Raw genomic sequence first — 12,899 nt, forward strand, 5'->3', positions numbered from 1 at the left:
AATTCTCAAAGTAGCCTTGTGAGAAGGTGATAATATCTCCATCTGAGAGCTAAAAGGTTTTAGAAAGTTTAATCAGGGGCGCTGGGGTGGTTCAGTCGGTTGAGGGACCAAATTCTCGATTTCGGCTCAGTTCATGAACTCGGGGTTCTGGGATTGAGCCCTGTGTCTGGTTCCGTGCTCAGTGGGGAGTCTGCTTGAGGATTCTCTCTCTCTTCTCCTTCTGCCCCTCCCCCTGCTCTCTCTCTCTAAAACAAATAAATCTTAAAAACAAAAAAGTTTGCATCATTTACCCAAAACTGTACAATTAGAAATCTTGGAACAGGGATTCCAAGCCCAATCTGCCCCAACCTCCTCCGCAGTCTACTTATTTAAGCTGTAAACAGCTTAATACTTCATGGGTAATCTACTACTTGTGTACATTACTAAATATTAAGAGTATCAACATGCAAATTTTTACTGGTTAGATGAAATTATTGGAAGGTTATAACTTCTCAAGGGTAGAATTTAAATCTGATTTTGTTTTAAAGAAAATTATTTTATGGCATAGTTGCTTACACTTAGGTAAAGTACTCAAATATAGGGGACAGGCAGGGAATGCAAATACTCACAGCAGGGAAGTATAGTAAGAGGTTTAATAAGATTAGTGGGGTTTGTGGCAAATTGGAGTGAAAATTATTTGTCCAAAGGGGCAACGACCTCAGCTAACTGTTCCATGTTGGTATCCATATATTTCAAAATCATCTGGAAATCTGCATTTTTGTATGGAATCCGATTTTAAATGTTGACAGAATTTTGCGTTTAAGTTATGGAGTCCAAATCCCATAGCTACTGACCAGATTAGGAAGGCCAGCAATTTTTTTCAAATAGCGAAATGTTTGAAGAGTGAATGCAGAAAAAGTTGTATTTTAAATAATGTGCACAACACACATTAATAGATTAATAGTTTTAGTGTTTCTCAGGTTTGTTTTGACTGGGGTCAAGAGTGGCCCTGCATTGTGAAGAGGTTGTGCCTTCCGTACCCACGTTCGAACCTTTAACAGCTTGCAGAAGACGCCTTTTTACCTACGTCATCAGGTGGACTGGATCAGGCCTTTTACACAATGTCCAGTATCCTTAGGCAAACCCAAACCCAGGGTTCCACCGTAAGGCCACGTTAACACAGGACTGATCAAATATTTGAGACAAATTGCTACTAGGCGAGAGCCAAACTTCCTCTGCAACTCTTGCTGGCTAGGCGCTAGCTTTTAGTACGTGAGCTATCTTCTAGGAAGGAACTCACGTGAGAACTAGCTTTCCTACCCAGACGACTCTACCTCTGCTAGTAGCCACAGAGCTCCGGCGGCCAGGAATTTGCGCGCTATGCTTGGAATCAGCATCCACAGCAATAGTTCCGCGTTCTTCGTAACTAATGACACTCTTCGGGTCCCGGATGTGACGTCAACGTTCCTCCGGTTCTTCCGTCTATTGACGGAACTCTGGGCTCCCGGATTTGGTGGTTGTGTACGTGGAAGAAGCCAGCTCATGCGCAGTCCGCGCCTTTGGTCTCAGCTGTGCGGGCAGGGCTGAGGGTAACATCCCGGGCTCGGGGGAGACTGTCGGGGTCATGGCCAGCCGCTGACAGGGCCCGCCGAGTGAGGAAGGGGGCGAGGCCGTTCCGGTGCACCCTTCCCCGGGCCTGAGGCCGGTCGGCCTGGCCCTCGGTCTTCCCACTTGGTGCTGTCGCCGCGGCCGCCGGCTCAGGAGGGGAGATGAGTTGGTTCAACGCCTCCCAGCTCTCCAGCTTCGCGAAGCAGGCCCTGTCCCAGGCCCAGAAGTCCATCGACAGGGTCCTGGATATCCAGGAAGAAGAGCCGAGCGCCTGGGCCGAGACCATTCCGTACGGAGAGCCGGGTAAGGGAGAGAGGAGCGGGGGTCCCGGGGGTCCCTGTGCTCGCGGAGGCAAACAGGTGAAGAGGTGTAGACAGGGATCCTTCCCCGCTGACAGAGTTCTGAGCAAGTTGTGTCTCCCCAGCCCGTCCACGTTTCTCTAAGTGGGTTTTCGCGGTTTTCCTAAGGGAAATCCCAGCCCCGGGGTCCTCCGGGCCCGTAGCCCCGGGTGCGGGTCTTGCCGGCCTCGGAAAACCCGGTCGCGATTTGTCGGGTTTGTGCCCCGCCCTCCCTAGTCGTAGCTCGGAGCGCGAGCATGCAGAAACTGTAATTGCTGCGGGCTCCGGACACTTTTTGGGAGACAGCGTCTGAAGTCCATTGACGGGAACGGGAGGAACAGTCCCTAACACTTAATGAGCACTCCGTGCTTGGGAGCGCGGAATGTGCTTTTTTGTGGCTTTCTCATCTTCCAGACAGCTCCTCCAGTTAGGTTCGTTATAGTCCGTGTGGCTGAGAAAGGCTGTAACTAACTTCCTCTAGGCTACAAGCAGGTGAGGGGCAGAATATGGTGGAGGTATCACCCGTGGAAGCCGGCCCAGGAGTTTTGGGTTTCATCACACTGTATTTCCAAAGAGCTGCGTCTCCCTTTGTCAGATTTCTTAAGCTGAATCTTTCAGGGATCTTCAGTTGCTTTGGCTTTAAGTCTAAGGAACAGTTCAGCATTTTTGGTGTGAGGGGTAAAAATTTGCATTGGGGTGAGGGTGGGGCCTCTGAACCTCTGTGAAAAAAGAGTAAGTGTTCACTAATTTTTTCCGATTTGTTTTTAATTTTAAATCTTTGAAAAGTCAGGACCTAAGTTGGAGGTACCTCATTTTCAGATATTTTTGGCCTATGTCTGTATGTCATGATCTTACTACCTTATACAAGATGCTATATGACCTTGTTGGAGTAGCTCAACTTCTTTTTTCACAGATACCCCACATTTTGAATCACTAAACTTTAGAAGAGACAGAATATAAACTTAAGATAAAAGGATACTCATTTTATGAAATCTGGGGCTTGAATCTTCTATGATGTAGGAAAGATGTTAGGGTTCAAAGCCCACGGCCAAGAAAGAATTCTTGGTGGTTTTATTCAAGCATGGGGACAGGACCCATGGAGCTGCACTGGGGTCATGAGGAGTGCCCATTTTATACGTTTTTTATACTTTCAAGTGGGGCTAGCTATTGTTAGGAAAAAGTCATTTATTACTGTTAAGTAAAAACTCAGTCATGAAACTCTTCGATGTATATCAGTGGATCATATCCTTGGAAGGATGATTGCCAACATGTATCTTGGGGATAGAGATAAGGGAGGTTTCCAAAGGAATTTTTATATGTTAAAGTAGACTTACAGGATCCTGCGGGGGTCGGGCTAAGATTTCCTTTTGTCCTTAGCAAAGTATAACATTGAGGCAACTGAGTTCCTAAAGGAATGTCACTCTGCCTGTTTCAAGGACTTGTCAATGGGCTGCAAGTAGTAAGGAAATTTAATAATTTTTCTTTTGCCTTTGTTTCCCATATCAGTCTATATGATTCATTTTTCAAAATAGGTTATCCAGAATAGATTCAGATTTAGTGAAATGCTGTGAATATTTATTGATCACCTATGTTTTACATTGCCTTACTCAAAGATGACCACTGGATATCAGATGACCCCCCCCCCGGAATTTGTATAAAACATTCTTCAAGAGGCAAATTTAACTTCTGTCATTCTTTAAGATGACCTACTAACTTAAACTAATTAGCACACTTAAGCTTGCTTGCTCATTTGCATCTTTACTTCTGGTTTTCTCCTTTTTTTCATTGTTTTCATATACTGAACCAATGGGTATAAAACTGTGTCCCCAAATTGAAGTTTCCTACAAACTTCTGAAGTCATATTATAGGATAGACTTTAATTTAGGACATAATAGTGTTTAGGAGCTTTTCGGTGTTTGTTCTCTCCCCACCAACCTCTAACTGTGCAGAATTTGTGATAATTCTGCTCAGCCACTTTTGAATTTAGAAAAAGAAGTTTTTTTTTTTAGAAGAAATGCTTTAAATATTTTAGTAAATATGTCATTTTTTGTTTATCATTGGGATTTTTAGTAGCATGTATTTCTGTGACTGAATTATCTTTTTTTACCCAGAAGATAGTTATTTTCTTCTTAGTGTTTTTAAAAAGGCCGAGTGTGAACTACCATCTATTTATAAAAAAATATATATATATACTTCTTAAAAAAATGCACATCTTTGAAAGTCGTATGATTTTTTTTTTTAGGTTTTATTTTATTATTTATTATTTTTTTAAAATAGGCTCCACGCTGGGCATGGAGCCCAATGTGGGGCTGGAACTCAGGCCTGTGAGATCAAGAGTTGGAACTTAACCGACTGAGCCACCAAGGCACCCCTTTTAGATTTTATTTATACGTAATCTCTACACCCAGTGTGGGGCTCGAATCCCCAACCCTGAGACTGAGGTACATGCTCCACTGACTGAGCCAGCCCGCTGCCCCTGAAATTCATAAGACCTTCTAAATTCCTCTTAAATTTGGAATTTAGGAAGGGAACAAAACTTTCTCATAGAGTGGGTTTGGAGAGTGACACTTGGAGAATGAGCTTGTCATTAAGTAGATAAAAAATGAATTTGTTTTCTGGAAGGTACTGTTCCCATCAGTTTACTTTGATCTTTGGAAAAGAACATTTGTCATCAGTATGTTGGGTTTAGTTTTTGAGTGTTACCCTCTGTCCAACTCATAACCATGTTTTATTACTGATATTAGAAGAATAAAATTAATATGAAACTAACTGAATTGAAGGTGGGGTCAATTTGCTATGATTACTCATGCATGACCTGTAAGTGAGGGTACTGCCTGTTGTTGTGAGATGCATCACGTGTGTCTTAGACTTAGCATGAGTTATATAACATATACTGGTACTCTCTTAATTTGTTGTTTAATGGAATAACATACTTGCTTCTGGTAGGCCAGGCCCATTTTGGTCTCTGGTCTTTACTCCTGGTTCCTTTAGGGCAGATCCATACCAGTTTTCCTCTCTAAGGCCCAAACTTCAACAATGAACTAATTAATTATACAGTAAGCAGGATCTTAACAGGTCCAAATTACAGGTTATAGTCCATAAGTTTCCTTTTTTAAAACTTTATATTGACTTATATATAATGATTGTAATATTAATGTAAAATACATATAACTTATTCTCTTCTCTTTTAATAATATATATATTATTTATTATTATTATTATTTTTTTTGGTCAAAGGAATAAGTACCGCTGTCAGTGGAGGATGGGATTCTTCAACCTGGGGGTTAAAGTCAAACACTGAACCTCAGAGTCAGCCAGTAGCCTCTCCTAAAGCAATTACAAAGCCAGTTCGGAGAACTGTGGTAGATGAATCTGAAAATTTCTTCAGTGCCTTTCTCTCTCCAACGGATGTCCAGACCATTCAGAAGAGTCCAGTGGTATCAAAACCACCAGCTAAATCACAACGACCAGAAGAAGAAGTGAAAAGCGCTTTACAGGAATCCTTGCACACCGGACTGTCAAGAACACCTGAAACAACTGAGTCAAAAGTAAAAGACTCTACTCTATGTGTACCAGGGGAAACTCTCGCTGTAGATACTCTGTCACCTAAAACTGAGGGCAAGCATGAAGAAACTGTTAATAAAGAACCTGATACAAAGGCGTCAACTGTACATTTGAAAGTGTCTGAAAGTGTAATTAATGTGAAAACAACTAGAGAAAACATATCTAATATATCTACGGCAGACACAAAGGACATGGCTTTGGAACCTAAGGAACAAAAACATGAAGACCGACAGAGTAATACACCTTCTCCTCCTGTTAGTACCTTCTCGTCCGGTACTTCTACCACCAGTGACATTGAAGTTTTAGATCATGAAAGTGTAATAAGTGAGAGCTCAGCAAGTTCGAGACAAGAGACTACAGATTCCAAATCAAGTCTTCACTTGATGCAGACATCTTTCCAGCTTCTCTCAGCATCTGCTTGTCCTGAATATAATCGTTTAGATGATTTCCAAAAACTCACCGAGAGTTGCTGCTCTTCTGATGCTTTTGAAAGAATAGACTCATTTAGTGTACAGTCATTGGATAGCCGTAGTGTAAGTGAAATCAATTCAGATGATGAACTGTCAGGCAAGGGATATGCTTTAGTACCTATTATAGTTAATCCTTCAACTCCAAAAACTAAAATAAATGAATCTGTTGAAGGAAAGTCTGAAGAAGTGAATGAAACATTAATTGTACCCATGGAGGAAACAGAACTGGAAGAAAGTGGACGAAGTGCAACACCTGTTAATTGTGAACAGCCTGATATTTTGGTTTCTGTTACACCAATACATGAAGGACATACTGCCTTAGACAAGTTGGCTGAGCAGTGCGAAGCTGCTGAAAGTAAGCCAGAAGCACATTCTGAGAAGGAAGATGTTTGCAAGGTAACTCTAGAAACCAGAAGGGGATTTGGGAATATGCTTTCCAGAGATTAAATCATTGTTTATTTTCTTTTCATTATTTATTTTTAGCATTCAGTATTGTTTAATGATTAGTACTGATTAAAAAAGACAGGCATTTTGACATTTAAGTGTGGCATTAAGGATTTTAAAATTGATTTATTGATGCTAAATTATTTGAAATTTCTCTGAGATAACTATGATAACATAAATGGATATTTCAGTATAACTAAACATAAAAAAGTTTCCATCTTTCGCCATTACTGTTGAGTCCTTTCACCTTACAATTCTTGTATGCTGTGCTCATTAATTTGTCATTTTGCAAAGGATTGTCTTAAGGTAACATATATCTTCAAATCCTTTGTAGGTAAAGGTGCTGAAATGAATTTAAATACATGGGTTTTTTTTACATCAAAAAATTTTCGCCTGTTCACATTATTTGTAGCAGATCTTAAATGAAAAATGTAGTCTTTAATTAATTATTGATGTGTTTCTGTTGTTGTTAATTACTTGTTTTCTCTTTTATGTTATTTTGATGTTTCCCTGATAGCTATCTTACATGAATAAGAGGGAAATGTCAAAGGAACAATGGTATTGCTTAGGAATGACAAATTGCTTCTACCTAATACATATAAAAGGAAAGTGGTGTAAATTCTTTAACATTAAGTCACAGTTTTGGTTTTTCCTATGATTTTTAGATATAGAAATTGAGTTGGATTTGGCATCTTTAATAGACTCCTCTGAGATATAGGATGTCTTGAAGAAATGTCCTGTAAGTGCCATGTATTGAATTATTTAATGTAAAAAAAAGTGCCAGATTCTGTTACCTAGGTTTAATATTATTCACAAACGAAATGCCATGCGCTAGCTCTAATAGCAGTTTGAATTCCTGAAACCAACACTATTTAGTATCAGTAAGATATTTTTGAGCTACTTTCAGAAGGTAAGTGATTTCTAAATTAACCTAGACCTCAATCAGGTAAGACTGTTTTTTTTTTTTAGTGCGTAAAAGCATCATTCCTCCCCTCATAGACAAGTTTATCATTACTTCACCAAGACCTAGGAGTAAGAGGGGCACCTGGGTGGCTCAGTTGGTTAGGCGACTGCCTTCGGCTCAGGTCATGATCCTGGAGTCCCTGGATCGAGTCCCGCATCGGGCTCCCTGCTCGGCAGGGAGTCTGCTTCTCCCTCTGACCCTCCTCCCTCTCATGCTCTCTGTCTCTCATTCTCTCTGTCTCAAATAAATAAATAAAATCTTTTAAAAAAAAAAAAAAAAAGACCTAGGAGTAAGATATTCTAACCATTCCTTTTTGTTTAGCTTTATACTGATATATTCTGGAGATTTTAAAGTTACATGCCTATAGATTTTCTAAAATTGCTTTTATTTTTTAAATGCAAAGTATCATACTAAAAAAGTTACACATTACATATTTGAATTAAAGAATAAAATCGAATAACACACTTGTATATCTGCTACCCAGCTAAGATACAGAATACTACTAGAGGCTTTAAAGCCCTTCTTTGATCTTTATTTTCTCTAGCTCCCTTCCTCTTTCGGTGGATTTGCACACCTTTCCTAGATTTTTGCTGTAACAAACTTGTAAATATTCTTGTATATGTATGCAAGAGTTTTCTCCTCTAAAGTATATCTAAAAGAATTTTCTACATTAAAGGGTGTGTAGATCTTCAACTAGATGTTGTCTAATTGTTTTCCAAAGTGGTTTACTAATTTATACTCCTACCGGCTATGTGGTTGTACTAATTTATACTCTCCTACCAGCTATGTATGAGTTCTTGTTGTTCTGAATCCACTGTGTTCTCGGTATTGTTTTAAATTCCTTTCATGAGATAATGCTGTTTTATTTATTAGAGTGATTAGTTTACCTTTACAACTCATCAACTGCATGTAGAAATGGTTTTTTAAGGTTAAATGCATGACTTTTGTGTATTCTCCTTATTCAGAGACTTGAATTTCTGAATGAGAAACTGGATAAAAGGGAGGCTCAGTTATTATCTCTTAGTAAAGAAAAAGCACTTCTAGAAGAAGCCTATGATAATCTGAAAGAGTAAGTATTTTACAAATGTGAATAATTTTGTATGTTTTGTAGAGGCCCAAATACTTGGTTATTATTTAAGAATGTTTTTTAAACTAAAATGTTTGAAATTTAACTTGTGTATAATTATTGAAAATGGAATAGTGGGACATCCGGGTGGCTCAGTCAGTTAAGTGTCTGCCTTGGCTCAGATCATGATTCCAGGGTCCTGGGATCAAGTCCCACATTGGGCTTCTTGCTCACCCGGGAGGCTGTTTCTCCCCCTGCCTGCCGCTATTCTTGCTTGTTCTCTCTCCTTCTCTCTGACAAATAAATAAATAAAATCTTAAAAAAAGAAAGAAAGAAAATAAGAAAGAAAGAAGATGGAATAGTTTTTCAATTCTCACTGTAGAGATTTCTTTTCTCCTCAAATTATCTTTACCATATTACCTTTGGCATTGAAGAGAGGTGTTTTGCAAAAAAAAAACCCAAAAAACCATTTTCCCTTTTAGTATAAGAGATTTAAAATGTGTATTTAAAGAAAACTATGATATTAAAAAAGACACTGAATATTTGTTTGCTTTAAGGAGGTGATTAGTAAAATAGATTGAAAAATGAAAAATTTTGTTTACCATTATCTTACTTTACACATCAAATATTGGTGACATTTTCATTTTCTTTTTTTTTTTTAAGATTTTATTTTATTTATTTGACAGAGAGAGAGACAGCGAGAGAGGGAACACAAGCAGGGGGAGTGGGAGAAGGAGAAGCAGGCTTCCCGCAGAGCAGGGAGCCCGATGCGGGGCTCGATCCCAAGACTCTGGGATCATGACCTGAGCCGAAGGCAGACGCTTAACGACTGAGCCCCCCCCGGGCGCCCTGACATTTTCATTTTCTAATGGGTTTTCATTTAGGTGCTTTAAAATAAATTAAGCAGGTAATTTTTCTCTTAAAAGTTAACAGGCCTAAAACTAAACTGTTTTAGTAATGTATATGTTGAAGACAATGTTATTTTCCTTTTGCAAACTGCACTCATCTTGTTACCTTAGGAATATGTAAACAAGTATCTCTGTCTCTGTTGTTTTTTAATTTAGTGAAATGTTTAGAGTGAAAGAAGAAAGCAGCAGCATTTCTTCTTTGAAAGATGAATTTACTCAAAGAATTGCAGAAGCGGAAAAGAAAGTTCAGCTAGCCTGCAAAGAGAGAGATGCTGCTAAAAAGGTAATGAAAGTTAAAAATAATATTAATTAAATTCTATACAGACATGGATTTTTGAGGGATGCATTCATAATATTTTGGTATGGAAAAAAAGAAGTAAGATTAAAGGATACCATATAGTATATTAACACTTAAATTGTAGATTTTTTAGTATCTTTAGACTTACAGATTTTTGATACTAGAAGAATCTAAGCTAGTATTTGTATAATTTATAAGTCCTTGCAAGATACATAGCTAGGATCATTAGAATAATTTTTGTAAATGATAATTCCATTAAAATAAATAACAATTAAATCTAAAAGGCCCTGTGTAAATTAAAAAAATATATCCTTACTCTCATTTGTTACTGTCTAACCATTTCAAACATATATGTTCTTCTTCAAGTCAAAGTAATTTTAAAATAAAAAAATTGTAAGGGTTAGTGACTCTTGTGAGGCATAATATTGATTTATTCTAATACAGGATTTCTCCTCAGCACTATTCACATTTTGGGCTGGATAATTTTATGTTGTATGAGACTTTTCTGTGCATTGTAGGGTGTTTACCAGCATCCAGGCCTGTACCTACAAGACACCAGTGTCACCCTCACCTCCTCCTCTCCCAGTGCACGTCCATCACCCCCTTCCATGAGTTAAGATAATTGAAAATGTTGGCAGACTTTGCCAAATGTCCTCTTGAGAGCATAGTCACTCTTGGTTGGGAACCATTGTTCTAATTCTTAAAATTTGTAGCAGTTGGCTATTTCAGAAGTTGGTAACCAGCTAAGGTTAGTAATTATTTCTTCTATCCCAACTATTAGTAATAACTTTTCTCAGTTGCTTTCCTTCTTCTTGACCAGTGTTAATATTTATATTTTTTTCTTTGTATACTCTTACAGAAGAGAAATAAGTCATAGACTTCCTTCTGCTTAGGTTGCTTTAATTAGCTAGCTCATTTCAGATACTGACAATAACCTGAGACTACGTAACCAACTTATCTCTTCTTGTCCCTATAGTATTCCATCTATACCAGTCTAATTGAGAAATTAGATTTTAAGTAATGCTTGTTTCCTGTAATGGACTTTGAATTGTAGATCTAAAATAGACCCAAACCATTGACTATAGGTGGGAAAAGCTTGGGCCCTAAGTTTTAACAGATTTTTTGTGTACTGATATATATAAACCCCCTACTTAGGATCTGTAGGAAATTCAAGGTGAATTGAATTACCTTAAGTAAAGAGTTTGCTTATCTAATGATGGAAAACAGATAATGTCAACACCTATGTAGTACTAGGCAGAATAAAATAAGTTACAGATAAAGATGAATAAGCGTTTGGAATGGTATCACAGAGGATGAATTCTGACCAGGGGAGTTGAGGAAAGTTTCATGGAAGGCAGGATAGTCTTATTGGGCCTTGATGGATGAATCAAATTTTGACAGCTGGAAAATGCACAGCTGTGTTGTGGATGGTACAGAGCATGGGCTTTGTGGACTCATAAACCTGGTTTCAAATTAAACTCTACCACTTAATAGCTCTCTGACCTTCAAACTTTATTCAGTCTTGCTGTGTCTTAGTTTTCTTATTTGTGTAGTTGAATAAAGGACCTCCCTCATAGGATTGTTGTGAGGATAAAATGATAATAGATACAAAGCATGGTTTAATACCTAGTGCTAGTTGTTTTTAGCTGTTGTTTGGTTTCAGGTCATTGCTTAAAACCTAATTTTAAATCATAGAACACTTTTCACATCTCCATTTGTGGTTTTAAGAGATAAACTGTCTTGACATGTTCGTGCTGAATCTCTGCTTTTTTAAAGTAAATTGAACCTTGTATAATTATGTTTTCCCTCATTTTACAATGCACTAGCAAGTGCAAGTTTTAGATGAGGAAAAGAAATACAGTGAAAAATGGAGACATATGTTGTTCTAAATATAATGTTTAACCTGAAAATATGTGTATAGAGATACTCAAGAAAGGTATTGAAAGTTAACTTATTCTCATTTGCATTTCCATATTAAAACCTGTTTATATCTGAATTCAGGTTTTCTATGTTGTTTCAAAGCTGTTTACATAGTTAACTGAGGTAATAAACTCAATTTAACAGAATAAAACTTACAGAACTTTATCGAGAATTTCATTATTGATGACTTCTTTGAATATGGAAAAAATCGAAAAATATGCCGAGAGTGAAAGTAATTCTTTATGGTATTCACATTCGTTTTTTTTTTTATTAGGAAATTAAAAGTATAAAGGAAGAACTTGCTACTAGATTAAATAGTAGTGAGACTTCAGAGCTTTTGAAAGAGAAAGAAGAGCAGATCCGAGGGTTAATGGAAGAAGGTGCGTAAAGTACTTAGTTAACTATGAAAAATACCATAACAGGAGAAATGCTTGCCACATGATTAGCTGCTACTTCCCAATAAAAAATAATTGGAAGCAAGAAAGATTTGTGCTTAAACCTCAGAAATGATAGGTGACAATTTATGGAAGAATGGGGAGCAATATGTATAGAGGCAGAGATGCATGTATGTAGCCTTTTGTTTCTAGGGAGGTTAAAAAAAAAATAACTTGCTGAAAAATAAATGTTTGTGCTTTCATAAAAAAGCTTTTTAACAGGTTTTAGAGCCTGTCATGTAACCCAAGATATTTGAAGGTTATAATCCTGGAATTTATGTAGTATCTGAATCTCTAGCGTGGGTACTATGTGGTATCATCATATTGTTTGGTCGACTGATAGTGAACTTTTCATTATATTCTTGTTTTAATTTTTCAGTTATTTAGCCCTCTATGAAAAAGACTTAAAATTAGCAAGATTATAGAAATTAAATATCCTTCATGAGATAAATTATAAATAGACACTGGATTAATTTCTTTATGTATTATCATAGGAGAGAAGGTAGTTTTGGAAAAGGTGATTAAATGAATTTTTCTTTTCCTCTTAATTAAGGTTTTTCTAGTTCTAAGAATAACACTACTTGCAGAAATTTTTTAAGTTTTAGGAGGTGTAGGAAGAAAAAAAGAATCATAATCCGGTTTTATAAGGAACTATCAATTTCTTATAGTTCTTTTTTAATGTTTTTAATACATTGTTAAGCATAATTAAGGTCATGTATTTAATCTGTAATCTTTTACATTTTCGTAATTCTTTTACATTTCCCTATGCTATTAAATGCTTTGCTAGCATTATTAATGGCTGTATTAAAGTCCATTATGTGGCTATATATACCGTAATTTATTTTACTGTTTTCCTAATGTTGTACATTTATTTCTAAAATGTTAATATTACAAATAGTGGTGGGA

At 37.2% G+C, this 12,899-nt stretch overlaps 1 protein-coding gene across 2 annotated transcripts in view; it reads left to right on the forward strand.

The window, feature by feature from the left end:
* The first annotated feature begins 1,499 nt into the window (after positions 1-1,499).
* Positions 1,500-12,899, forward strand: part of TMF1 (TATA element modulatory factor 1) — a 31,015-nt gene continuing 19,615 nt past the window's right edge. The window contains exons 1-5 of one of the 2 annotated variants that reach the window (XM_044916661.1): positions 1,500-1,890; positions 5,163-6,368; positions 8,337-8,436; positions 9,498-9,624; positions 11,834-11,939. In XM_044916661.1, coding sequence (XP_044772596.1) covers positions 1,749-1,890; positions 5,163-6,368; positions 8,337-8,436; positions 9,498-9,624; positions 11,834-11,939 — 1,681 coding nt within the window. In that variant the 5' untranslated portion in view covers positions 1,500-1,748. Of the gene's footprint in view, positions 1,891-5,162; positions 6,369-8,332; positions 8,437-9,497; positions 9,625-11,833; positions 11,940-12,899 lie in introns of both variants that reach the window. The other variant, XM_021694908.2, reaches the window with a different exon arrangement.

This window comes from Neomonachus schauinslandi, chromosome 1, assembly GCF_002201575.2.
Source record: "Neomonachus schauinslandi chromosome 1, ASM220157v2, whole genome shotgun sequence".
Taxonomy (NCBI): Eukaryota; Metazoa; Chordata; class Mammalia; order Carnivora; family Phocidae; genus Neomonachus; species Neomonachus schauinslandi.